The sequence below is a fragment of the Melanotaenia boesemani genome, chromosome 6 (genome assembly GCF_017639745.1).
Source record: "Melanotaenia boesemani isolate fMelBoe1 chromosome 6, fMelBoe1.pri, whole genome shotgun sequence".
In the NCBI taxonomy this organism is placed as follows: domain Eukaryota; kingdom Metazoa; phylum Chordata; class Actinopteri; order Atheriniformes; family Melanotaeniidae; genus Melanotaenia; species Melanotaenia boesemani.
Window position 1 is genome coordinate 11,162,843 of NC_055687.1, and position 27,818 is coordinate 11,190,660.

The 27,818-nt window shown below is 36.9% G+C and overlaps 2 protein-coding genes and 1 non-coding gene across 3 annotated transcripts; all 3 read left to right on the plus strand.

Annotated features, from left to right (window-relative positions):
* The first annotated feature begins 3,098 nt into the window (after positions 1–3,098).
* Positions 3,099–7,292, plus strand: cd83 (CD83 molecule). Its single transcript, XM_041988631.1, has 5 exons — positions 3,099–3,241; positions 3,367–3,503; positions 4,256–4,481; positions 5,061–5,227; positions 5,381–7,292. The coding sequence occupies exons 1-5, from the start codon at positions 3,193–3,195 to the stop codon at positions 5,540–5,542; spliced, it is 741 nt and encodes a 246-aa protein (XP_041844565.1). The 5' UTR covers positions 3,099–3,192; the 3' UTR covers positions 5,543–7,292.
* Positions 7,293–10,473: 3,181 nt separating this feature from the next.
* trnas-aga lies at positions 10,474–10,555 on the plus strand. The gene has a single exon. It is a non-coding gene; the product is annotated as a tRNA-Ser (tRNA).
* An 882-nt stretch (positions 10,556–11,437) lies between these two features.
* Positions 11,438–27,237, plus strand: cfap418 (cilia and flagella associated protein 418). The gene is made up of 6 exons (XM_041989276.1): positions 11,438–11,651; positions 12,259–12,361; positions 13,164–13,228; positions 13,626–13,691; positions 13,942–14,037; positions 24,911–27,237. The coding sequence occupies exons 1-6, from the start codon at positions 11,509–11,511 to the stop codon at positions 25,068–25,070; spliced, it is 633 nt and encodes a 210-aa protein (XP_041845210.1). The 5' UTR covers positions 11,438–11,508; the 3' UTR covers positions 25,071–27,237.
* The last annotated feature ends 581 nt before the right edge of the window (positions 27,238–27,818 follow it).

Sequence of the window (27,818 nt, forward strand, 5' to 3'; positions counted from 1 at the left end):
CATCCACATCAAAAGCTGTCCAATGATGAGAGTCAGCACCTGCAATCCAACACAACCTACAGTGGAAAAAAAAAAAACAACAAAATCCACTCAGAGCAGTTCTGGTGCCTCCATTTTTTAATGACTGACTGAATTCATTTCAGCCTCATCTATGTAGACGAATGTTAACACAGCTTTTCTCTTCAGGCTCAACAACTACGGTACAGCCATGAAATTTTACTGTGACTGCATTGTTGGAATAAAATGTTAAAAACTAACATTAACATTGTTAGCTTGCACAATGTTCCATCTGCTTGACTTTATTGGTAAACATAATTGTTAAAACAGTTCAATCAAAGGAAAGATTACTGTCATTATCACTTCAGAGCTTTAGAAAATAAACCAACGTAGTCAGTAGATTTAAAAGTAAATTTCCTCTTGACATTACAATCTAAGTTCAAAAAGAGCTTGGATCTATAATCAATATGTAATTTTTACTTTTTTAATGACATAAGACATACGCTGTGAACGGCTCAGCCACGTCGTAGGCTGTAGTTCAGTCACAAATCAGACTACAATTAAGTTAAGTTGACTTACACCGACTTCCAGGTTTCCCCCCAGAGGATTGGCACTGATTGCAGAGGTAGCGGATTATCGTCTCTTCTGGCCCATTCTTTGCCTGTTAACAGATCAAACCCAACAGTTTATACGATATGACTTAAACGCCATCTATAAAAGGAGTTAATGCTGTTACATATTCCACAAGAACACAGAACTTTCTTCTTGTTCTCAAGCTGCCAAGAACAAAATAACATCATTTTTTCTGGTTTGGGTGTTCTTGCAGCTTTTTTTTTTTGGATAAATTAGCAGAGCAGAATTTTTTTTATTTTTTCTCGTGTGGTGTCCAAGAACAATTGTATGATTAGTCGGAAATGTGAAAGTGGGCATGGTTCATGCAAAAAAAAAAAAAAAACGTGAAGCTCAAAGTTGTCTTTTTTGCTTTTCTACTTATGTGAAAGATTTAACAAAGTGGAATGGATGGTTTGAGTAACAGCTGGTCAAGGTAGTGAGAAAGTATGAAAAGCTATACAATACGTATCATATAAATACAAGGATACCCCACCCTGCCATTGATTAAGTTTCTTGTAAAGCACGACCGGGCCAAAACTAGCTTTGTTCTTGTTCCTGCCACCTCACGAACAACAACAAAGTTCTCTGTTCTCGTGTAACAAACTTTAGACTGATAAGAAAATGGAAGACATACAGTGCTGCATATGATGGTCACATTGACTGGCAGGCAAGAATCTAGGACAATCCAGACACCATCGAACTGCTTGCAAGGAGACACACATTTTCTTGTGTCATCCTTAGTGTATGCAAAAGTCTGCAAAAATCAAAAGCACAAAAAAACTCTATTAAACAGCTGATCAATTTACTGCTACCTTAAAACGTCATTCTAGACTTATAAACCAAACAAAACTCCTAGATTTGATCTATGAGGAGCCATGAAATTGCTGTGAAGCTGAGATACAGTGCATGTTAGTATAAACTTGAAGGCATAATTACCATGTCGTTTCTGCTCCAAAAGTGTTCACATGTTGGATCAAACTCTATTCTTGCACTGCCACAACAGGAACAGGAAGAGGTCTTCTCCTTCACCTCAAAGGCGCTACATACAGACATCACCAAGACTGAAAATACAAAGAAGAAGAAATGGAAAAACGTGTGATTTGTCCAAATTCACTAACCCCCTTCATCAGCTTCATTTTTATTTCATTATTGGGGATTTCGGCAACAAACTCACCATTTGGTGGGGGGAAATGAGATTACTGCAACACCCTTTGTATCTCTTTCAAATGCATTCTCATTTAAATGATTAATTATTTTACAGTAATAATATAGTATTATTCTTGGGGATGTACAGACATATTGGCCTAAAATCAGTGTCAGCCAATATTTAAAAAGGATAGTATTACCTGATGGTTTTTTTATATTTCTGATATCCCATTTGTGTAGCATTAACTTTGCCCTTAAACTGACAAGAATAATTTACAATTAGTTTTATTGTGCAAAAAGAATAAAAAGTTGAACCATGTAAGCACAGGGAAGTCTGGTAACTGGTTTTTTAACTATTTATTTTCTTTTTGTTTTCTAATAAAAGGGTTTGGTTTTATGTGAAAGATTCTAAAAAATGTTGTAAATACATTTGTATGAATGCATTTCTGCTCAAATATGATAAATAACAGACATATTTATTTATTTATGGTTGTAGTAGTCTTGTAAAACAAGCAAAAATCCGTCTTTGCATCCTGTAGTTTTAGTTTTAGTTTTTTGTTTTTTTTTTTGCTTTCTTTGTTGTTTACACTTTTGTTTGTTTGTTGTTAATATTTTTGTTTGAACTAACCACGTGTAGGCCAATTAGACATAATATTTACACTGCTCGTGCGGGAATTTCCTAACCAGTTACTCTCTTTCCTTTCACTTTCTGGAAATTACGTCATGGGGGAAACACGGGGAATCCCTGGACATGCTGCTTTCGCTTTATAAGCCTATTATTTACCAAAACGATTAGTCTAAAAAGATTATATTACTAAAATTATGTTCAATGTCGCATTTTAAATACGCAACTGTAACCGAAATTTAGTTTTTTTTTAGTTAGCTGAAACCATGAATACAAATTCATGGAAAAAAGTAAAAACAAACAAACAAAAAGTAAAAGTAAGAGTTGATTTTTTTTAAGCTTTTGTGCCCTTACATCATCTACTAGGAGAATAAAACACAAATATCACAAAATAGTGAAGGATTGTTACAACAGCCTATTTTTGCCCACGATGAGTCAAGCACAAAATAACACAAAGTGTGTAAAGATTATGACATCATAAAAAACATGCGACAGTGCCTTAGCCATGCCATAACCATAACCTTAATTATTTGAATACTCACTCAAAGCTGTCAAATATTTAAAATCAGGTCGCATAGCTACTTCCCGTAAATGTAGTAGCTACTATCGATAGATAACTGTTTCCCTGGCTAGCCAAATCCACGACGTCACGTGCCACCTCCTCTGGTAGGTCTACGTCATCGCGCATGTGCTAATGGGGAAAAAAAAACAACTTTCAGTTCCTGATGTAGGCTACTATAAATTCCCTTCCATCGTTCGCTTTCGTTCTGTTACTCCATTTGGGTTTCTGTGTGCCGCCCTTGTGCATCAACATGACGATGACTCCTGATCTGTTGAGCCTCGCTTTGCTGTTTTCACTCAGTAAGTTGTTGCAAGTCACGTTTGTTATTTTAAACTTTTAAGAGACGTGGAGCTGCTTGTGTTCCTGTGATTTGAAGTTGAGCAAATACGATTCAAACTAAAACCTAGCTATTCTCGTGTCTCAGGCGTGAGTCTCGCGGTGGGCAGGGCTGTCAGCGCGGACATGGAGAAGGTTGAAGCCCTCTCGGGTTGGAACTGTACTCTAAAGTGCAGCGCTACATACAAGCCCGGAGTCCACTACTCTGCAATCAGCTGGTACAAGGTAAAGATCACTGCGTTTACTTAATGTCTTATCTGGTCTCTGACTGACTGACTGCAATCACTTTCTGTTTGCTGGATCGCATTTCAAAGACAACATGGTATAAAGGATGTAATAAATGATATGTTCATACAGTGTAAGATCATAGCGTGTTCGAGGTATTTATAAAGTATTTTGGAATATTAAGGTGTAAAAAGAAAAATCAGTGCCTCAAGACTTGTGTTTCCTGTTAAGAGCAGTAGCAATATCAATGACAATTATTTCAAAGGAGCCATCTTCTATTACTTTGATGCCATAAAAGAGTCAGAATCTGTATCATTATCATTAAATAGAACCTAACCTTTACTTATATGTATTGGAGCTTTTAAAATGTCCACACAAAACTTGTTCAGTGCAGTGATTACATTTTGTGTCCATTCTGAATTTGATCCTGCAATCCAAACGTAAAAAAATAGAAAAGTTATTGCAAAACTGGATCAGAAAAATGCAGCAAATCTGAGAAACAGTGACAAAGTTTTAACTTATTGATGTAAGAAACAGGGAAATATAATCTTTTTGTCTCTTTCCCAAATAATTAATTTGTTTGGGCACTGAAATGAACAATATACATATAATTTATAATATATTGTTTAAAAATGAAGACAATATTAACAGAGCTGCTAATAAAATAAATAATGATATTAGATAAAGTAGTAATAACACTGATGTCAGATTTTTGTGTCGTTTCTTATAACCTGTTACTGATGGTTTTGCAGCTCAGGGAGAATTCGGGTCGTCCTCGCAGTGGCCTTTTGCGTAGTGACCTGAATGGCACGACTCTTAGGTACTCAGGCGTGGACAGAGAGATGGAACTGCTGGAGGATTCCCACGACATCTTCCTGCCTAATGTGACCTGCAAGGACAGCGGCGTGTACTTGTGTCACCTGGCTGCACCTGTAGGAGAACAGAACCAGGAGGGGCGGGTTCTTCTCACTTTAACAGGTAAATGTTCATCCTTGGTGTCTTCTATTTCACAATCAGCTCTTATTTACATTCCTCAAGCAGATTTTCCTAACTTCCCATGCTCTCCAAGGCATCTGTGGCTTAAACCAGGGAACTTCCAGACTTATTTTGAGTATTGACTTTAGAAGAACATCAGTCTTTGCCACAAAACTCAGGATGATGTGCTTTTTAACCATCAAGAATCAGCTCAGCTTTTCATTAAGACATCAAAGATCAACCCCAAGCAGTGCTAGAAGGAAAATCAGAGAGTCAACACTCAGTCGGATATTGTTATTTGAAAAGTTAAAAGGGTTTGTGGTGAGAATTCTGCAGAATAAATAGTCCTGGAGCATCAAATGATAGTTGCTTTTCATGTTTTCTTTCTGGTCAGGAGGTCTTTCTTTCATGTAGATGTCTTTCTTCTCTCTGCATGACAGATTAACTGCCTGAACAACAATGCATGTGATATATTGTCATTATTCAAGAGAAGAACCTCTTTGCATGAGAACATTCAAAATAAGATGAGTTTTATCAAACTGAATAAAAGAAGGTAACACTGATCTTTGTTTCCATCTCCAGATTGTCCAGCTCACCCCACAGATCTTCCCATTGAAGCCAAAGATAATCTTATTGACCTCCATGATTTTCCAGTTGACTCCACAAAAGATCAGAGCAGAGATATTGAGTTGGTTGTCACTGCTGCAGCAATTTTAATGGTGGCACTCATCATAGGCATCATTAGCTATGTAAGTAATGGAATTTACTTTAAACACACTGTTATATATGTAATATTGTGATTTTAGGACATGAAATTATGAATAGATTTATGATTATACCTTAAAGATTTTGTTTACATATTTAATTTCTAATTTAGATGTTTTTCTGCATCCCCATCACAGACATGCACAAAGAACACTTTCAAAGAGAGCAAACAACAACAACATACAACAAAAAAAGAAATTTTATTGGATGCCCCACTCAAGCCGCTTGAGAAGAAGGACTTGAAGTTGATCTACACTTTGGGTCCAAAAACAAACACTGTGAAGCAGGTCATTGTTTGAAGACAGTCTCATGAGGAAAACAAAGTATCCTGCTGCCAAGAGAGTCCCTACTCAGTGGTCTGAAGAGTGGGGTTCGGGACATGGAGCTGGCCTGGCTGGCTACTCGGTCTGGGGCTTCCCTTGACACGAGGTTGAAGGTGCTTCTGGGAAAGACTGGAAGCTCATGAGAGTGAGCTTGTACTACTTGGATAACTTACATTGCGTGTAACTATGAACTGAAAATCACTTGGTCTGACTGCTTCTGCACTGCACTGAATATTTTGTCAAAGTTCTCACAGCACTTTATTGCTTTTGTTTGTATCAGTAGCTAAGGCTTGCTTTGGAAAACTGAATAGGTAACAAAAGATGAGGGCATCCATATGCATGACCTGCTGCATGGTCTAAATGAAGATGTTTAAGTGGTGTAATTATAATCCTGTGGGCTTAGAATGGGTGGGTTTTACTGATGAAGTAGAAGTTGTGTTATCAGAATAATATTTTAACTCAGCTTAGTTTTTAGACACCCTGTGATGGACTGGCAGCCTGTCCAGTGTGTACTCTTGCCCTCGCCTAGCAGCCACTAGGACGGGCTCCAGTGCCCTGCATTGGAACAAGCAGGTATAGACAACAGATGGATATTTTTAGGTGTTTTATGTTTTCAAGTTCAGCATTTCCTTTTTAAAAAATTTCTTTTCCCCTTTTTAGAGGGAATTTAAAGAGACCAAATCCCTAAGCTGGTCCACACACTTTGAAATGTGGCTCCTAATTCATTTATCTAATGTGTTGAAGAAAGCCTGTGAAAACACATGAGTGCAAAGACCTCGATTGCCCTTTGAAAATAGGAACTGAGAGATGATGACTTGTTCATACGCCTCTGCTCAGGTTACTTTTCTAACCTTCATTTGAATGTGGGAAAGTTACGGGGCTGGGTTTGTACGGTCTGGGCTTTTTTTTTTACACTGAGCACTTCTCTTTTTAAAATGATGACCACATTTTATGTCACATGCTTTGAAGTTTGAAGTTACTAAGCAATGTGAACATGTCCAGCTTTTAATTTGACCATTTCTTGCTATAAGGGTGAAAAAATAAATCATCTATATGTAAAGTACTAATAGAGGAGGAAGTTATAAGTGTAATTTAAGAGCTAAGTATCGCTGTGGCTGCCATTCTATGAAACCAAGCAGGAAAAGGAAGTCTTATTTGAATGCTTAATCAGAAATGTTTCTGAAGGTGTGTTCATGTACTCTGCTTTCTTCACTTGGAACACACTTTAAAAAGAAATTAAGCTCTTTTTAAAAAATTTTTAGCCTCCATTAGTTTAAAACTCCTGTCGCAGACATGTTGATGGGAGTTTTTTGCTGCATGATATGCTTTAAATTCATGAATAGTGTTTGTTGTAATATTATTTTAATGTCTTAATGTGTGTTTTAATGTTGTTAGATATTAATATGTTGTCCTGTATAACCTATTGCTGCCATGTTGGCCAGGCCTTGCTCACAAGAGGTCATTTGAGTACAAAAGTAAACAAATGTTAAATAAAATAAGCTAGCAATAAAATATAGCCTCTTATTAGTTTTGGTGCCATTCTAAAACTTACAAACAACTCAAAATGTGAAAATTTTTAGAAAACTAACCTCCAGTCATCTGTCAGAGTTTATTTTTTGTTGTGTGTATTTGATGTGCATAATAAATCTTACAAATAAATTATATTTGTTAAAAGTTTTATGTAACTGTGTGTAATGCAACTTAATAAATAAATGACCACCTTTAATTGAGTACGGATTTGTGTCTTATCCTCAGCAAGTTTGTCAACATCAAAGTTTATTTCTTTATTCCTTGTAGCCCATAATACAAAGTTGTAAAATACAGCTGTTTTAATCTGAAGAAAGGAATAATTGACAGTTAAAAAACAGAGTTTCATTAAAATACTGGGTGACTAGCTGTTTCTCAGTGGTGGTGTCAGCTTCCAGGATGATAAAGCATCAATTCACACATCAGAAAGGGTTAAAACTAGAACAAAGAACACAACAGTGTTGAAAGATTCTTGGATTCCCACAATCATCAGAGGACTTCTGGGAACAGGGTATCTTTACAAAGGATTCTTGCACATTTAGACTGATAAAGTTGGAGATAAAACTATCAACCTTCCAAATAAAGAACGACCTCCACCTCCTGAGTTAAAGCTGTCCAACACTGGATGCTAAAATTATTCTTCAGAGTGCTGTTATTATTTTGTTGAGCCTATGAACACACAAGTTTAAAGAGGACCTTCAGCACTTTTAAGGAGTTTTGGGTGAAAACTGATGTAATGGTGGCACAAACACACCCAAATCAGGACCAGAAATACTTTATTAATTCCAAAGGTAAGTTACTGTACAGGGCTCAAGATAGTGAATGAATATAGTGAAATACGACAAGAAATTAATAGAAAATAGAAGGTGAAGTTGTCCAGGACATTGTGGACATGGGTATGAAGGACTGTCCAGTACAGCTCTGAACTTAAAAACATCCTTCTCTGACACCATGATCAGGGTCCAGCTCAATTTTACTGACTTTTTGGATGCATTTAAATCTGTTGGTATCAACCACTTCAGTCTTTTGTCCCAGCATACAACCATATAAAGACGGGCACTGGCCACCTTAGAGTCATAGCATACCTTATCACTGGGTCGCCCCAGAAATAGCGTCTGGGTTTTTGGAGAATGCAATGATTTGTGGTTGTTTGCATGTTAAAAGTCCAATTTAATGTTAATAAAAACTCTCAATTATTTATAAATCTGCAGTGTAAGGGTCCTACATTTCCCAGAATGCATGACAGCGCTTGAACGGTTGTAATTTGTACTTACATCTTGCAATTCAAACACAACTCTGTTTATTGTCTTTTTTTGTTTTTTTATCTAATGTTTTTTGTTTTGTTGTGTCTTTCAGTTTTGAGTTTTGTTTAAAATGTGTGACCATATTTGCCCACGCTTCTTGCGTGTTCGTGCATGAGATGCATTTAACCATGCCAGGGACTTGCGGTGAAGTTTATGGTTGGTGAGGCACTGATTTATAATTGTACAATTGTAAGAACTGAAAAGAGCATCTTATTTCAATATTCATTCAACAGCATGCAACTACTGGTAATTCTTCATATCCTATCAGCATTCCTCTTTCAATTACACTCACACACCCACTATTACTAACTCTTCAGTGAGAAAAGTAGCTACTGGCTGTCCTAAAAGTCGCTAGAAGTCGCTAAATGACATCATCTAATGTGCATAATAGCCTGGTACATAGTAATGGAGGCTGCTGTGGAGAGGAATGTCATGGGAAAGGCAAAAATGGACGAAAAGACAAGCTAAAAATGTTTAAAAAGGCAAAACTAATAAAAATAAAACAAATTCTTTGGTTAATATTTTTCTTTTATTCTAGTTTAATTTTATGAAGTGTGGGTTGTTTTTTAATTAGGAGGCTGCAACATTTCACAACACTTGTTTTCCCCAGGAGAAAGGAGAGGGGCCCGCACAGCAGCACCCACTCCTCATTGAGAAGAATAAAATAACAAACTACTTTCATATACACTCACACACCGTGTTGGTGTGTGAGTGCGCCCCCTTGAGTTGAGGCAGAGTACTGTTTGCCTCACCTGCTGACTTTTCTCTGCACTTTATTGTACGATAAAAGGGAATATTTCTCTCACAAATACATTAAATACATTACACAGACTGTAGAGAGTCATGGTGTATAACAAATATTTCTGTAAAGTTCATATTGGCGATATGCTGAGGAACAGAAAACGGCACGTGTCATGCAACCCAGTTTGTATTGGATGGCACAGTCAGAGCTGAGGCACAGCTCGCCCGTTTCTGCACTGGATTTGATCGGGAAATACTCAAATTTGACAATTTTTACTTAATAAACTGTCAAAAACGTGTTAGAGCCATACGGAAAATGCATTTTGAACTCAGATCAGTGGAAAATATGAATATTTATTGTAAGTTTAATAATAAGAAATACTTTTACTGTGTAGTTTTCCAGTAATTAATTGTCAAAGTCCTTTATAGATAACTAAAGGAAGCATTATCGGCTAAATCTGAAGTGCAATAAAATTAATTTCTTCCAAAAGTAGTCCACAAAACCATTACTGCTATACTAAGTATGCCATCAACAATTTGCAAAAAATATTATGAAGTATTTTTACTATGTACTGTTGGCTTAATTAATTCTCAAAAACCCTTATTGATGGCTTTTATTACTATCCATAAGGGAATTTCACAATGAATTACTCCAAAAGTACAAAATAACTGTATATCATTGTACTTTTTCAAGTAGATGACTATTGTACTTAGTACAACAGTATAGGCTTTGGGCACTATGGAAATTAATTTCTAAAACTGCACAGTAAAAGTGTTTCATATTATTTGTGCAAGAAACTTTAAATTGAGACAAAATTGTATCTACAAAGGACTTTGGCATTGAATTACTGAAAAACTATACAGTATAGCTGATAATATTTGTGCAAGTAATAAAGTACTTAGTCTTGTAACACATATAGAGCTACTTACGGAATAAATTTGTTTAAATTAATTTCATTTATTTATTTATTTTAATATCACTTAGACAAAATTGCTAGTTATTGCTCTCTGAAAGAGACTGCAAGACAAGACAGACAGCGACAGAAAGAGAAATGCTTTATTGTAAAATCAGGAAGTAAGCGGTTGCTTTTCCCACAAAGTTGAGAATAAAAGCGCACTTGAAATACAGCGGCGGCTGTCCACAGATACGAGATAGGCGACTGGCTTGACCGCAGTCAATATAGTCTAATGTGTGGCAGCTCAGCGCATCTCTTCATATTTTACACAGTCAGAAATGACCCTATAATTTAAACAAACAGCACAACCAATTCCTGATTTCGAAAAATGCCGGATGATGCCCTTCAAAATAAGGACTTTGGATATTTATGAATATCAGTTGTCGTGGCCGAGTGGTTAAGGCGATGGACTAGAAATCCATTGGGGTCTCCCCGCGCAGGTTCGAATCCTGCCGACAACGAATTTATCTTTTTCTATTTATTTCTCATTTATTTAACAATTAAACCTACACATTAGCACCTCCATGTTATCATTATAGTGATTTCTGGAATGTTATCCTAATGTGTTAAAATAAATGACAGTACATCCTGTCTCATTTTCAAACTAAAATTCTAGGACTTTATTGTGAGAAGGATTTTCCCCATCTGTAAAAACAAAACTGTACCAGCACTATCATATTGCGATATATTGCTGTCTCTCCAGAGCTAAGGCCAGTGGTGTAAGTTTTAATTTGTAGCCTACTGAATTTTTCTAAGTACATTCTGTTTATAAAAGTCAATATGATGTCACAAGGTATGACAGTGATATAGTCAACAGTTAGTATAAGCCATTTACTGACAAATTTTGGTTGATCATACCATAATCAAGTCACTTGTGGCTTTCTACTATTTGTATTACTCAATAATGCCAGATAATATTGAGTTTGGTATGTTTAAATAATTTAATGAGCCAGTCAAAAACAATAGTACAAATATTTAATCTATTTTATGGTCAGCTGATCCATGAGACAAAAGAGACTGCTGTATCATTTGCAAAATGCTTTTGTCAATTCATCATTTACTAGTTATCTTGTGAAGATGAAATATTAAGAACTGTATTTAGTATATTTCCATAGTTTGTTTAAAGCATTATATTGAGTACTGTGTGTTATTTTCTCATGTTTCTTCTTTCTTGCCAGTTATCATAATTTTTTTTATTAGTAATCATTAAAACATTCTTGGAGTTGGCTTTGTTTTTGCCTTGTTCAGTGTTTTTTTTAAAAAAAGAGATTAGTTTAATTTCGACGTTGAAGTTGGGTTGGTGCGTCATTTCCGCTCTGCTACTTAGCAACAGTAAACGCTCTGATTAGCAATGGAAGCTTGCGTGTGTGCCTGCTAGACCCAGAACTAGGCAGAAAAATACCAACGGTCTGTAATGGCCGATGATGATCTGGACGAACTGTTGGATGAAGTTGAGAAAAAGTTTTGTCGCAACGTTTCCGTGGCATGTTCCCCTCGCGCCGACTCGAGTGAGGCTATAAAATGCGGTAAAGGCAAAGATGAACGAAGAAAACACAGGTAAAACTGGCTAGCAAGAATTAGCTATGAGCTAGTAAATGTTGCATAGCTTTAATCACGTCTAATGTTGTCACTTCTGCTACAAGTTAGCGTAAGCTGATGAATGTAAGTAAACTCAGCTTTAATTCTGAATAACAGCGGGTCTGTTGTTAAGATTATAATTATAAATTCACTAAGTTTACTTTGAGCATAAATTTGATCATTGTTGTTGATATAAAAACTAACTTTATTAGTATATTGTTGTACTCATTAATTGTTGGTAGATGGGTAACCAGTAATAACAGGCCAGAAACAGATAAAATCCCTTTAAACAAGACCTGGTGCCAGAATTTTAGAAAAAAAAGATTGATGCAATGTTGTCATTGTCCTAATTCAAGAAATGTTACTAGGTATAAAACATGTTGATAAACAGTATAAACATTCTCATTTGGATTTATTATAATGACAAATGTTGCTGTTTCTCAGTTACAGTGGCTCCTCCTTGGGGCAAAAATCTTGTTAATTTTATTATTCGGGGGATTCATTAAAAAAGCACAGCAAGCCACTATAAGACTAAAATCAATGTTTGCAAACTGCCCTAAAGCACTCATTTTTATTTCTCCCTCAGTGCTACAAAACCTGAGCAGCCGATAAGCAGCATCTCAGAGGATATTGATGCCCTGCTGGAAGAATTACTTGAGGATGATTACAGCGATTCCCCCCAGTCAAAGGTGAAGTGGCACAACTTAGTGCACTTTGCTGCAGTACTGCAAAGAGAATTAGGAGTTACAAGAAGGAAAAGCATAAAGTAAAACTTTTTAAAGGAATGGCACTCCTCTGTGTTCTCTGTAGCTGTTGTAAGAGGAAAAACTTGAGTAAATCCAATTTACTGCCATATTAGTTTATTAAAGAAAAGTCGTTGACAAGCTAGGTAATCTAATACTTCTTTCAAGAACTGACCCTGTTTGATAAAAAAATTATATATATATATATATATATATATATATATATATATATATATATTTTTTTTTTTTTTTTTTTTTTTTTTTTTACAAAAATCCATTTTATGAATTATTTTACAGATTGTTTCAGCCCAGTAAAGTAGTGGAGGTTCTTAGCATATGAAATCCATCTATGTACAGGTATGTATAATACCAAGCAGATTGAGACCAGGTGTAGGTTCTAAATTGAAGCCCTTATCGACAGTCCCATGGCAGTACCACAAAGTTGTAATTTGCATAAACAAATTACATTTTTTTCTTTCATGAATTTTGAGACAGACATCATTATCAAGCAGTTGCCTAATCTCCTCTAAGTCTAAACGTGCATGTGAATAACAAACAGAATAATACACATGATGAAAATAATACACAGGCACCACCCAGGCTTGTTTATTTGACAAAATTCCTGTCTGTGTTCTGTTTGGATGTGTGCTGAACAAAAAGAACAACAGGTTATAAATTAAATATTCATGGTTTTATATAGGAAATTTCATATTTCAGTGTACTTAAACTCTTAAATAATTCATTCCAGACTGAAAAGTTTTCTAAAGAAGCAGAAGGTGAGAAGAAGCTCTCATTTCAGTCTGGAGGAAGAAAGTAAGTTATTTTGTCTTTTCACAGTTTATGAGTGGACAATATGAATGTTTGTAATAATCACAGGGTATAATCAGAGGGAGGAAAGTGTTTTTAACCTTTTGTTGTAGCTTTTCCATTGTTAAGAAATATTCAGCCAAGCAAGTCCACTTATTAATGCTTTGGTAATTAAAGCAGAATATTTATGATATTTACTCAGTTGTTGCTGGACAGTTAATACAAACAAGAAAGTCTGTGCCTTGGTTCAATATATATAAATCAAGTAGGAACTGTGTCATTTTTTGTCATTTCTCTCAGATTTTGACATGAAAGTGGCAATGTACCTGTTGCTATGGAAACTCTGATTTCCTTGCACTTTTTTTTGATTTGGGAGACGATCTGCACTCTGCTCTGCATCCAGGTGCTGTCCTGTTTTTGTTGGCGGGAGTTCAGTCACATATGGCGTTGGAACAGCCACATCCAAGAGGTGGGAAAATAGCTTCATGCTGATAGCGTCGTCTATGTTCATGTATTTCTTGGTTTAATAAGATACTGACATTCAGTATTCTCAACATTATTGGTTTATTTGGGTCATGCAGAGTTTGCTTGTTAAGTATTAATGACTGTTGAATGATCGCTAAAGTACAGATGAATTTCATGACTGAAAACCTTTTTTTTGTTATTGTTTGTTTGTTTTGTTTATAAAAAAAAAACATACTGACCATGTGTATCAATAGGTCATGCGACCACCTGAGATGTATATCTTGTGACTTCCGGGTGCTGACGTTTGATGATTATGAGTGGGATGCGTCCTGTGATTACCTGTTCTTCAGGTTAGTTTAAAAGCTTCATGTTATGCTGTTCTGAAAGTGATATACATCCCAGATTATTGTTTTTGTTCTGTACAGTTATTTTTAGTTTTATTCTTTTGTTGTTAAATCAAACTGTTGAGGCCATTTGTGACAAAAACAAGAAAAGTTGCTGCTTTGCTCTTCTTCCCATAAAGAAATATTCTTCAGTCTTTTTGAAGCCATAGTAGCATTAATGCCACCCTCTTTATAAAACTCCATTGCTGCCCAAGCCTAAAAGCCAGGCAGTACTTAAACACCCTGCAGAATGGATTCTCATGCTCATGATCTCTGATCTGTGATGAGATTCATGCTGTTCCTGATCCAATGACGGCAGCAATATGGGCCTGGCTCCTCAACATGATGCAGCCGCATCCAATACATTACTTTTCTCATTTTCACTAGAGCATGACAAACAGTTAATGCAAGCATTTAAAAAAAAAATGTATTAGTATTAGTTTTTATTACCATTATCTTGCATTTAGTCTAAAAATAGCTCAGCTTGGTGGTAAAATGTTTTCTTGTCTCTATATAGTGTTTAGGTGTCTCATAAGGCAGATGCTAGACCACAGTTTAATTTCTGACTACATGACCGATATGACTATGTTGTTTTAAGGTATACTTTTTTTTATTTAAATTCCCACGTAGACCTGAGCTGGATCATACAGCATGGTTTGAATCGTTCTCTTTAAGAAGACAGGGTTCTCTGTTGGTATTTACTAAGAAAATATCAATATTTCTTAAAAGAGTATATCTATAAAAGCCTTTTATGTCTTGTACTATGTTGCTGAAACCTTTAAATATCTCATTACAAAATCTGCTCCTGAATAAACTATATCAAATGATGTGCAGTGACAGAAATAATTTAGTAACGTAAATCAGTATGTCTGGAAAAGTTTGGGTCGTTTCAGATTATGTTTTATTAAATATGGCCAGGAGGGGGCAGTATTTAGCCATGGAGCTGTTTCTGTCTTTATCTTCATAGTTCTGTCTTTCCCCAATATTCACCCAACTGCAGAATCTTAAAGAAGTAAAGATAAGTAAAAATGAGTTGAACATGTTTGTAAATCATGCAAGAACCTCATTAAACCGCTCGCATTCAGGTCAAACCATGACAGCAGAGAGATTTTCCTCCCAATGGTAACAATTCTGCATCTGCAGATCAGTGTGACTTGAATATAAATAAGCAGAATAATTGTTATTTTACACCAACTTGCATCTACTTCCTCGTTAAAATCCAATTTAAGAGTCTAAACTTGAGACACACTCTGTAGATACGTTGATTTTCTTCCCCTATGAAATATAAATCTTTACATAATATTGCATTTTTCCTCTTCTTGTCTCCTGTCTTTTGATCTTTTCTTGACAATGCTCACCTTTGAGGGAATATTGATTACCCAATCTTTCCTTTTCTTTTTATACTAACCCCAAAACATACTACTTAGTTCTGTGAAGCAAAAAGCAACTCGACAGTGAGATTTTAGGAAAAAAAATCACCATGTTTAATTAATAATAAGCAATAGCGGGAAAAAAGACAGCAAACTGAATACTTGATTTGTTCATTAACAAGTAATAAAATTCACACATCTCTTAACATCCTGAACTGTCTCTGAACTTGCAGAAACATGAGTTGGATAGCTTTGATTTGTTTACCTCTCAAAGTTTTGTGATCAGTAGCAGGTTATAACTCAGTGTAAACAGTTTACTACAAAGCTCCTTTTTCAGATTAAGAATGAATCCTTTGAGCAGAGTCAAGTCAACCCTGAAAAAGTATTGATGTTCCCTACCTAGCCTCACGTTTTCATCCAATTATGATAATAAAATTAAATGAAAGAAATTAACTCACTAATTTAACTAATTTGATTGCTTGCGCTGTATAAAATCATCCAGAGATCACTACACAAAGTCATCACGATGACTTTCATTTCACTTTCCAATTATACCGATAATAGCCTAATTTTGTGCTCATGTGCAGCAGCTGGAGGGAAAAGACGCTGCTTCATTTGTGACAGCTACTGTGCCTGACAGCCACAGCAGAACACAAACACACAGATGATGAAGGCGTGTGCAGGTGCGTCGAGATTTTGATTGAACACTCAGCTGGGTTTTGTCTTTGGTCTTCCTCTGAGAGGGTCATTCACTTTGTGCTTGTCAACACACCAACTGATAATACACCACAAAGGACTCAGACACATGTCACAGAGGTTTAGTGGACCTTTATATCAGAGTTTATTCAGTTCAAAAGCAGTTCAAAAACTTTTAAACACAGTAAGTTATAGATTAATTTAAAAGAAAGTAGATTATTGAAAGGTAGGGGGGTGGAGCCTACCCCAGCAGCTATTAGGCAAGATGGCGGTTTACACCCTGGACAGATTGCCTGTCCATCACAGGACCAATGCACAGATAAAAACCACTCACACTCGGAGTGGGAGAATTAAGAATCAACAATTAACCTAACATGCACATTTTCATATTTGGAGTGTGAAAGGAAGTATCTGGTGAGAATCCACTCATGCAGGAAAAACATGCAAACTCCACACAGCAAGGCCCTAGCTGATGTTCGAACCGGAAACCCTCTTCCTATGAAGCAACGGTGCTCTAATGTTATGTAGAAAATAGTAAAACATCCCAACTTCTCTTTCTCTCAGTTTTTTATCTCCTTCAGCGTCAATCATGAACACATGACACTTGTCAACAAGAGTTAACACAGACCCAAAATAGGAAAAAAATATACACACATTAAACAGCCAAAGCCTCTCACGCAGTGAAACTGAGAGGAGGAACCACCTGCTGATACTAAGAGACATGATGGACCCATTAAACCAGTCTGCAGAGTGGCTGCCAGCTCACTCTCAGTCCTGCTGAGTTTGGCAGGCTCTCCGTCTAGTCAAAAATAATGCGAATGAATCATCAAATACCATCTTTTCCTGTTGTAGTTATCTGGAGGGTTTTCTCTGTGAATGAGTAGTTACCACACAGCTTCTGATGATGGGAGCCAGTCATTTTGTTTTATTTTCACCAGCTCTGCAGCATCTATTTGGTCTTGGTTTTAGGATCATGTTTTAGCTCCAGCAGCAAGCATCTGTTGATGTTGGTTTCAAGATCAACTGATGTATTTTTTTCTATTGCTGATACTGATCTTGATTCTCATGACCAATGTCTAATGCAGATTTATTTTATGTACAGCAGCTTCCCATGTTAGATTATTTAACAATAGTTATTATTATAATTATTAACTTGATAAATATTATTTATCAAGTTAAAATACTGTTGAATTTATATTTAAACAAGAATCTGTTGCATTGAAGGTCCATTATTTCATCTCATAACTAATTAAGAAGTTGCATTTAATCATCAGACGGATGAAGTAGAGTAAAAATTTTGGGTGGGACTGCCCTCTTCTCAGATTGTGTGGGGATATAAAGAAGTGCATTATCAGTTCAGTGTGTAGCATGTTTGAAACATTTGGAAGCAGTGTGAGTGTTTCCATGGTTTCCTAAAGTGGCTGCTGTCAAAAGATTCATCATAATTAGATGCAGATTGTTATGTTAATAGTTATGTTCCCTGTGATTGATAGTTACGTTTCTCAGTTATTCTTAAATTATATAAAGCGTCACTGACTTTCTTCTTTGCCACCACTTTAATTGGCACTGGTATTTATTTATTTATTTAGTTAGTTAGTTAGTTAGTTAGTTAGTTAGTTAGTCTGTCTTGTGATGGTCTATCAGCCTCATGGGATTATTTTGATGCAATACCACAAGTGAGCACTGGGACAAACTGGTACCAGGTCTTAGCAATGAAACTGTATGCAACTCCCTTAAAGCATCCATGGAAAGGGGCTGTCTTGTTTATTTGAAACAAACTATGGACACAGTATTCAGGGGGTCAGATTTTAACTTCAGCATCAGAACCTAGATAAGGCCGGGGAATAAAGATGTCACAGACACTGATAGTCCTATGCAGTGTGTGCAGCAGAGGAGAATCTTTAGTGTGGAGTAAAAAGAAAATCAGCACGGTGTTTAGTTTACCTTAAAATTCTTTTTTTTTTTGCCTGAAAATGTGTAAATCAATAATAGACTACAACTGTGCATCACAGCCAGTGGTTAATTAAACTCCTCACTAGCTATCCTTACCTTCCATTTCCAAGGGTCGTGTTGTATTGTAACAAAATTTGTCCTCAAACATAAAATATTACATTATTTGCTTTGCTCAGATCACACCTCCTTTTCCACCTCCACACAACTGTCCGGTCACACCTCAGAAGTTACAGAACAGATCTGACGCAGGCAGGAACCAATGCTGCTTGACATCTAAACGTGGTTCAGAGGATGGATACTGCCACTTATTCTGTGTTACTACTCTCACATGAAAGTTTTTCTTTTTTTTCTTTCCAGTTTCTGTGGCCAGACAACAAAACAAGTTTTAAATGGTGGTTTGATTGCAGCTCATGCCAGCCTACATTGCAATTAAATCATTGTCTGAGAAAAAAAATGCCAGTTATTACTGTGCTGTGTGTATTATAGATACACCCAAAGGGTTGTCTTCCAAAAGTATGAACAAAAAACATCTGCTGTCATATAAAAGAAATGAAAATGAAAGGGAACTACCTTTTCAATTTGCAAGAAATAGTCTTGAAATGCAGATGAAAACACTTATGTTTTCAAATGTACCCTGTGGAAACACAACTCCAATTGTAGCAAAGTAGGGATGCTGTATAAAATCTAGATTAAAGCAGAAAACCATCATTTTCCAAACTTGCAAAACAATGTTTTATATCCACCAAAACAAACAAAAAAAATGTCAAATGTGGAGTTTGACATTTTACTTTATACCATTTATAGTTTTATTGTGCTGCAATTCCCTCGTCTTTTAACAACAGTCTGAAAACGTCTGGGAATTGGGGAAACCAGTTGTTTTCTTGGAAGTTTTCTTCAGATGTTTTTACATATCCCTTTTCAAGGTAGGACCAATGCACTTCTGAGGTTGGCAAGGGAGATAGTGATAGATGTGAAATATGCCACTTTGATGTGTGCTTGCTTACATAAAGGTGGAATAGCGAAGCTGACCACTGTTATCACTGGTGCTGTCATTGCACAGTGCAACCTGAGGGGCAAAAGATCAGAGGCATTAATATTGATCTTCTACCATGTCCCATCCACTTAAAGTCTTCAGATCTGTTGATCTTTTGGTGATATCATGTACTGTAGATCAGTGGTTACAAAATCTTTGAGCATCGACCCTCAAGATAGCATATGTTGGTCTTTATGACCCCTAGTTTGATAAAGGCTGCTGTAGATGATGGAATATGCCGTCTTTACAGTTTTACATTGAAGAACCTCACTCTGACACTTTTTTCTGGATTTTTTAACTTTGCCCATCTTTACTTTGGAGATACTCTGCCTCTCCAAGGTGCTGTTTTTATACTCAGTAATTTTTCGTATCTGTTGACAATTTCCCTGATTAGTTTCAGTATGTTCCTCCAGCTATTACACTTTAGTACTGCTTACTTTTCCAGCCTTTTGTTGCGTCGTCCCAGCTTTTCTGACATGTGTTGCTGTATTTAAATTCAAGTTGAGCTTAAATTTTTAATGAAATAGTAAAACATTTCACATTCAACATGTTTTTTTTTTTTTATAATTATAAAATAAGCAAATTACTGCTAATTATCTTTATTTTAAAGAATGGCTCTAACTAGAGCATAAAAAGTTTTAGTTTTAAAAAAATCCAGTTAAAATTTTTTTTTTTTTTTTTTTTGTTTTTTTTGTTTTTGTTTGTTTTTTAAAGAAGTCCTAAAAAATGCTTGAGAAGGGTAACAAAATTTCAGAATAACCTGACCGCGAGTAAACTTTTCACACAAACTAAAAACATACACATCAAAACCATTGACATTTTACCACATAGAATTTTTCCTCTACAAGTGTGCAATTTATTTTTAGTGTAATTTTAAGTTCAGAGCACTTTAAAACACTCAGGAGCACTCAAGATGATGAGTTTGCCCTTCATGTTACGTCAGCAACATCACCCAGAACGTTCCTGTGGCAGTAGAGCTCTGACCCTCCTGCTTCAAATATTAAAACAAATAAACCAATCAGACAGAAGGTGCTAAAAATATGTGTTTACTGGTACAGCTTCTACTGTATGTGAAGCCAGGGACAGAAATTTGACAGAGATTGCATCCTTTAATGCCGGCTTCTGCTATTTGAGGGAAATCAATGATTAAATCTCTTGATACAGATTTAGCTAAAGGTCAAGCTGCTGAGCTGTAATCAGAGATCTCACAACAAGTAGGTCACTGGTTCAAACCTCAGCTGGGTAGAGGGGTTCTAACTGTGGCCTTTCTGTATGGAGTTTGCTTGGGTTCCTTTGGGGTACTCAGGCTTCCTCCCATTGCCCAAAGACATGTATGTTAGGTTAATCATGGGACAATATAAGGTCACACTAATGTCTGTAGTAACAGATAATAGGACAAACCTATATCCTTGCTCAAATTAGTCTTCAGCCTAATCACTATTCTGCTCCATGTTTGTTCCATGAGTGGTACTCAAACTTTTTGAGCCCAAGATAACATACGTTGATGTTTGCGACCCAAGCTCCATGAGATGACTTGGTGATTAATTGTGTGATATATCAGATGGTCATCCTGCAGTATCTAAATGTAAGGCTGGAAAACTTTCAGAATCTTCATAAATAAGGAGGATAAAGCTACTTTTGGTGGTTCACCACTGTGAGTTGACACCTACATGCTCAAAACCAGCTTCTCTTGCAGCAATAATGTCATATTCAGATTTTTATTCTATTCTATTCTTCAGTCATTTGGCAGACACTCTTCTCCAAAGTGACTTACATCTGAGAGTAAGAACACAACCAAGAATTTAAACAAGATGGGACATAATTAAGTGGTATTCAGACTGCTGTGAGTCCAGTTGGACCCAGGTGCTGTCGTGTAGTGCTACAGGCAGTGCTTTTTTTCCTCCTCTCTATAATAGTCCTTTGTTTAATTACAAGATCACGATTTCATCACACAATACCATCTTGGGCGTAAGTGCACGCACCTTATTCAGTGCTGAGTTGAGCCAAAGAGCTGGACAAATCTTTCTAACTAGCAAATCAGCAACCGAGGCAACATGGTCCTTGAAGGTCAGCTGGTTGTCTACCATGACACCAAGATTCCTGGTAGAAGACGTAGGCACAAGCGTGATAGAGTTGAGCTGCACGCTTATCTGTGGAGGTAAGGAAGGATTGGCTGGACAGACAATTAGCTCGGTCTTGGACAGATTTAGCTGAAGTTGGCGATCCTTCATCCATGCGGAGATATCAGCAAGGCATGCTGATAGTCGCATTGAAACGGTTGTGTCGGTTTTTAATATGGCATATGTGCTAACGTCGTTTATGCGTTAATGTGTTAAAAATTAAAATGCTAATTTCCGAGTTTTATCTTTTAATTAATGGTTTAATTTTGACAGCCCAGGTGAAAATCCCGAACATATTTTATAAATGTATGCTATATATACTTTTTTTTTTTACAATCATCTCACTTTGAGGTGAAAGACTTTTCCCCTCCTGAATCTTTTTAGCTACATAAGAACAAGGTGGTCCCGAACCGTATCTGTCTGAGCCATTAGTGCTGTTACAGATCACATTACAGTTTCGACTGCTAAGACACATTTCTCAAAAGCATCTCTCCTATTCTCCAAACTGAACACAAAACCCAGTTTTCAAGCTGCATTCACAAAACCTCAGGCTCTTCTTGCAAAATCAAACTTTTACCTCAAAACAGTTCAATCCGTGCCCAAAACTGAACTGTTGTCAAATCATCAAAATTAAACACGACTAAGCAGTCACTAAACACTACCTAGAAAACTTAAAACACAATGCTTGGGAGATAAAGCTGTAGAAATAAATGTTTATTGTTCACTGTAGGCTAAATTATTGTTGCAAAACAAATAACCTGTGCACTTAGCACTTGTATACAGTAAGCCCACGTAAAAATAAACATATACAAATTAGAAGTGCATTACTCAGCCACAGCATCATTTCTCTGTGCTGTGTCAGGCCACAGGACTTCATCCACATCACAGGCCACGTTTTGTCCGGCCAGGCAGTGGGGGGGAAAAAAAGACCCCTGGCATGCCGTATCCAGGCTTGGCATGCCTCCACACTTATTTCACCACAGGCTAGTTCCATGTCTTGCAGGAGATTTACCCTGGTGTAAGGTTGGTGTTCATATACCTTCCACCGCCATGAAGAGAAGGATTCTTCAGTGGGGTTCAGGAAAGGGGAGTACTGTGGAACGCAAAGATTGACAAAACCTTGGTTCATACTGAACCACTCTATCCTGGAGGACTCTAAAAAACTCCCATTGTCCCAAACAACAAGATAGATGTGATGCTCATCCTGTTGCCCTAACAGAGCATCCTGCATGTGATTGAGGAAAATAAGCAGGTGAGAGTTGTAGGACCCCAGGTTCGCATGATGGTGGACAACCCCGTGATTGCTGATGGCAGCACACAATGTGACATAGCCACCACAATGCCCAGGGACACCAACTAAGGCCAGGGCCAATCACACTTCAGCCTCAACTTGTCTTTTTGGTGTAAACCCAGCTTCATCCATGTAGATGTATTCATGGAGTCTTTCCATTGCATCCAGTTGAGAAACTCTGTAGAAATAGTTTTGTAAGTAATACAGAAAAAGTGATTTTAGGCCACTAAAGTAAATTACTACTTACAGTAATCAACATTGAATGTGTCTGGATATATACCTACATGTACATACTGGAATTTCTGTTCTTTGACTCTGAGCTGCGATCAAAGGGTACTCTGTACAGCTATTTCATGCGCAGTGTGTCGCACTTGAGGACACGATCAACAGGAGAGATGCCGACACTGTTGATAGCCTCGAACGTTACATGGTCCTCAATGATCTTCTGCTGAATTTCACACAGTTTAATGTTGTTCTCATGCACCATATTGACAATTAGGGTTTCTTTGTGTGGAGAACATACCTATCCTCCCAGCGCTATGAGGCAGTCTTTTAAGTCTACAAAAAGAGAACATGCAGACAAACATGGAATATTTGGCCCATAAACAGTTAGACTAGCGCTCCATTACAATACTACAGTACACTGGCACAGTGATGTACTGAAATATATATTTACCTACAGTATACTGTGGTACAGTATATAGTATAGTCATACAGTAATTGCGGTCAACATTTACACACCGTAATGTCAACTTGTTCTCTTCGCATTATAGTGGACACAGTTAATCTACTGATGTTTGGTTGTACCCTTCCTTCATGTTTCCCACATGCTCATACCATAGCCAAGAACATCATCAATCACAGTAGCTCTGATTTCATAAGATAATACTGTTCTTTGTCTTCACTGACCTCTTCTCACATAAACTCTCAGATTTCTATCCATCGTAGTGCCTCACAAACCAGTGCTTTCTGAAGTGTCTTATATATGTTCCCTCACATCATTAGCCACAAGTGTGATCAATTTTGAGTTGTTGTGCTCAACTGGCGACAACTGTGCTTTAATTGTGTTTGACTTTTGCCACCTGTGCTCAACATCATGCAACACAGGTGCATCACAGTGAAAATGTGTTGGCAAGTTGAGTCTAAACACATGAAAAGTGCCGAAAGAGAGACTGATTCAATCAGTGGATTCAGGCAACGGAGCATTTGGTTCAGACAATAAGGTTTAGTGTTTTAGCAACTGAGACTAACTGTAAGATACAATGTGGGAGAATTGCCCATTTTAGGAAGAATATTAAGAGGAAAGAGATACCAAATGCTATGTATGTTTCTCAAGACTGTTTTTTATTCAAATTTAAGACTCTGTCTGTCTTAACTAGGTTGTGAATACTTTATTTTGGGAATAGATGATTAAAGCTGAATTAAATATCTTAGGAAGCAGAAGCCTGCTTACACTGAGTACTTTATGGAGAAGACCTGTGCACCTGCTCATACATGCAGTTAACGAATCAACCAATCATGTGGCAGCAGGGCAGTGCATACAATCCTGCAAATAAAGGTCCAGAGTTTCAGCTAATGTTTGACAATGTGTTTGGCTCAGAATAGAGCACTATCAGAATTAATCCAAGTTTAATCAACAGTTCAGACAAGTTGTGGTGCCACAGAGAAGAAATTATTTTCTGGACAGACTTTTGTTCAGTTTTTAATGCCACAAGCTAAATTTGTTAAAGATTTTTAGAGATAAAGTTTGCTAAACTTCTACTAAACTTAATTTCTGGCAGATTAAAATAGCACTTCAGTAGAATATTTAAATATTAAATGGCTTGTTGACTTGTTAAAATGCACATTAATGTGGAATACAGATGAAAACAGATGTTTCCTCTATGTCATCATTCAAATATCCTGATTTAAATGGTTTGCATTGATAATCTTACCTTCATTAATGGGTTGTGAACATTTATTTTAGTATTTTCTGACATTCATAGCCAAACAGTTTTGCATTGCTAAATCAGTAGTTTATTAATAATCTAAATGGTCTGCTCCAGCTCTTTAATAGTATGTAAATGATTTGTTTCTGATTGATGTGGATTAGCTGTAATTTTTGTAATGAAATATTTCCATTCATAGTGAAGGTTATCAAAGGACAAGACTGTTTCTTTTCTCTCCACAGCTCAGAAAGTCTCCACAGTCTCCTTTCAGCAGAATTTTAATTACCAGCCAGCACATATTATTAAATCTGTTATTGAATTTGAAATGAAAGAATTAATTTGGTGTCCCCCAGTAAAGAGTTGTCTCTGAAAGTTGAAAATGCTAAGGTCATGTCCTCAATAATGATTAAGCATTTTCTCTCATCCTTTCTCTTCCTGTCTGTTGGCAGGAACAACATGCCAGACCGGCAGAAGCTCAGGACCAAGCTGAAGAAGAGGAGAGGATTGCGGGCGTACGCCTGCCAGTGTAGCTGGTTGTCCACATTAGAGCCAGCTCACCTCAAGGATCGACCTCAGCTCAGATGGGTCTGTGGCAAACATCAGGACTGATGTTCATTCCTCACAACTACCAACACACTCTTCACTGATGGTTCAAAAGAAAAATGCTACACTCTTGTTCATTTTTCTGTTTAGTTTAGGTTGTTTGGGGATTTTTTTTCCACTTTAAATCTAACAGAGACATCCTGAATACTCAAATTTTATTTTTCTGTGGAACACTAAAGCTGATAGAAATGGTCCCGATGCTCACTGAATGGTTTAAGTAATTAAACTGTGTTTGGTTTTGGGATCAACATGATGTATTGTGGATGAGGCACTCTCCTTCAATTTCAGAAGAGTGGTGTCCCATTTATTTACTAAAGTATCACAGACTTGTAGAATTGATTATGTGACTGAAGCTGTTCTAATCGCATTATGTGCTTTAGGCTCATAAGAAGTAAATATAACACCCGACATCATACATTATTTTGTGAACCGAAAGTGATCATATTTGGACACTATAGTGGAGCTGGAAAGTGATAAATGAGACTAAATGTTTATGAGAGAGACTTAATGGCTGACATTTTGCTGGGAAGTTGTTTTTTTTCTTGTCTTTTCCTTAGTACTCTTTGCGATGTGTGTATTTTTGATTGATAACTGGTCTAATAACCCTGCTTCTGTGTATATCATGTCATGATAGCTTTAAGTTTTATAGTTGAAGTGCACAGTTTCACATTCATCAAAAACAATTTAATATAAAGTGTCGTCTGTAAAGTGTCATCAGCTTAAACAGGCGGGGCTGTCAGAAGCAGCAGGGTGTCAGGAAGAAAACATTTGCATACTGAGACAGAATGAGGATTCGGGTGGGATATGTATGTCAATATTTTATCCTAACTGTTATCTTCTTTATCTCAGTGAACTAGAGGATCTGAGGGAAACTCGTTTCAATTCAGTCTACAGCTCTGTGTTTGTCAGATTACTTAGTCACAAGCCTCTTTCACATATTGGATTCGCCTTCACAGTAGAAAAAGATTTCTTCATTAACTTGCCTCTGTGTCGTCTTGAAGTTCACACATGCCAAACAAAGACGGGTCAGTCCGGCATCACTGTCCTGACACACATCGAGTTGCTGCATCAGCTAAGTGACGCAGCACTGTTGGTTAGAGCGGCGAAATCTGCGATGCCATCTTGGTGTGTGTAAGCACACAGAAGAGGAGGCTCTTATGCTTCTGTTACAGTCTCTTTTGCTGGCTCAAAGATGCATCAGTGGTAGATCAACTTTGACTCTTTGTTCTGCCTCTTTACTTTCACACATGGCACATATGCATGCAGGTGCATCAGTTCTGGCTTAAGAAGGCATAAAAACCACTTGTATTTTCTCAGCTTTGTTTCAGCTCCTCATTGTCTGTCACTTAGATCACTTTAAAATTTGTCTTATCTCAAACAAAATATTTTTATCCCTCATATTTCTAAACTAAGTGCCACTTCAAGGCCTCTGAAGCTCCAAAATCCTGGTGCAGTCAGTTTGGCTTCAGAAAACAAATAGCAGTATCATTTTGAAAGAAAAAAAGTAGTCAGAGATTAAACCTTGTGTTTACTCTTCTTGTTTTGTTTGTTGTTTCTAACAGCTGTTAACAGAATAATGGGACTTTTAAGCTGCTAAATGCTCTAGTCTGTTCACCATTTTTTCACTTCCTGCATCTATTTGATGCCTGATGATGAGGCAGGTGGTCTGCTGTGGCTTTCTGAAGGTTTTTGTCTGAAAACAGCTGCACACAGAGGCTGAAAACAACACCACCAGAGCAGTGAGCGTAAAGTCGAAACACTAGATAAACAGACAATATCAATCAGTCCTACATCCTATAAATCTGCGCAAAAGCTGAGCCGAGCAGCATATTCAGCAGTTAATAATCAGCTAATTAATTATCATCAATTATACAATATTCATGGTGACATAATTCCGATCTATTTAGAAAACAAAACATTAGATGTTCTTGTTACTTGTCTATGTATGTATCATTGTACAGTTTGTCAATCAGTTATGCATAAAATAAATAATACCTGCAGTCTGAAATGAAAACTTTTATGTTTCTAAGCTGTACTTGTTTTATAAACCAGCAAAATTCTAATATTTATTCAGTGTTGTATGTCTTCATGTTTTACTTTGATTAATGTCTCATATGCAGATATCATCAGTAGTTTGCGTGGTAATTGCATTAAATCATTTACTAGCTCCCAATCACGCCCCTCCAAGTCTCATTGTTCAAAAATGGTTGGCACTCTAAACTGCTGTTCGGTACATAAGCACAAACAACAGTCAGGACCCCTTCCCTCACCCGATGGTGGAGGGAGGCTACCCAGATTTCTCTCCAGGTTGGAAATAAGGTCCTGCCCTAAGTGGAGAAGTTCAAGTATCTCAAGGTCTTGTTCACAAGTGAGAGAAGGATGGAGCGGGAGATTGACAGGCAGATCGGTGCGGTGTCTGCAGTGATACGAACTCTGCATGCTGGCAAATGTGGTTAGTCTGGGCTTCCCTGCTTAGGCAGCTGCCCCTGCTACCAGACCCTGGATAAGTGGCAAGAAAAGGGATGGATGGCATTTACTAGCTCAATAGCTAATATAACAACTTAAAGTTTTAGTGTTAATCACCCAACTCATCCTGTTACTATTTCTGTGTTTTGATCCTGTGACATGACAGACCTGCAGTTTCCTGCCCTCCAGATCTTCAGTGTCGGTTTTTGAAGTGATTAAGTCATGTCACAGTTGGATGAGATTAGATTTTACTGATAAGCTTCTATGATCAGTGAGTTTAAAAGCTTG

What these genes read in the sequence shown, in the direction of transcription:
- cd83 (XM_041988631.1), top strand. Translation starts at nt 3,193, where the DNA reads ATGACGATGACTCCTGATCTGTTGAGCCTCGCTTTGCTGTTTTCACTC. An exon ending in CTGCAATCAGCTGGTACAAG is followed by an intron (nt 3,504 to 4,255) that starts GTAAAGATCACT and finishes ATGGTTTTGCAG; the next exon opens with CTCAGGGAGAATTCGGGTCG. An exon ending in GGTTCTTCTCACTTTAACAG is followed by an intron (nt 4,482 to 5,060) that starts GTAAATGTTCAT and finishes TTCCATCTCCAG; the next exon opens with ATTGTCCAGCTCACCCCACA.
- cfap418 (XM_041989276.1), top strand. Translation starts at nt 11,509, where the DNA reads ATGGCCGATGATGATCTGGACGAACTGTTGGATGAAGTTGAGAAAAAG. An exon ending in GATGAACGAAGAAAACACAG is followed by an intron (nt 11,652 to 12,258) that starts GTAAAACTGGCT and finishes TTTCTCCCTCAG; the next exon opens with TGCTACAAAACCTGAGCAGC. An exon ending in TGTGATTACCTGTTCTTCAG is followed by an intron (nt 14,038 to 24,910) that starts GTTAGTTTAAAA and finishes GTCTGTTGGCAG; the next exon opens with GAACAACATGCCAGACCGGC.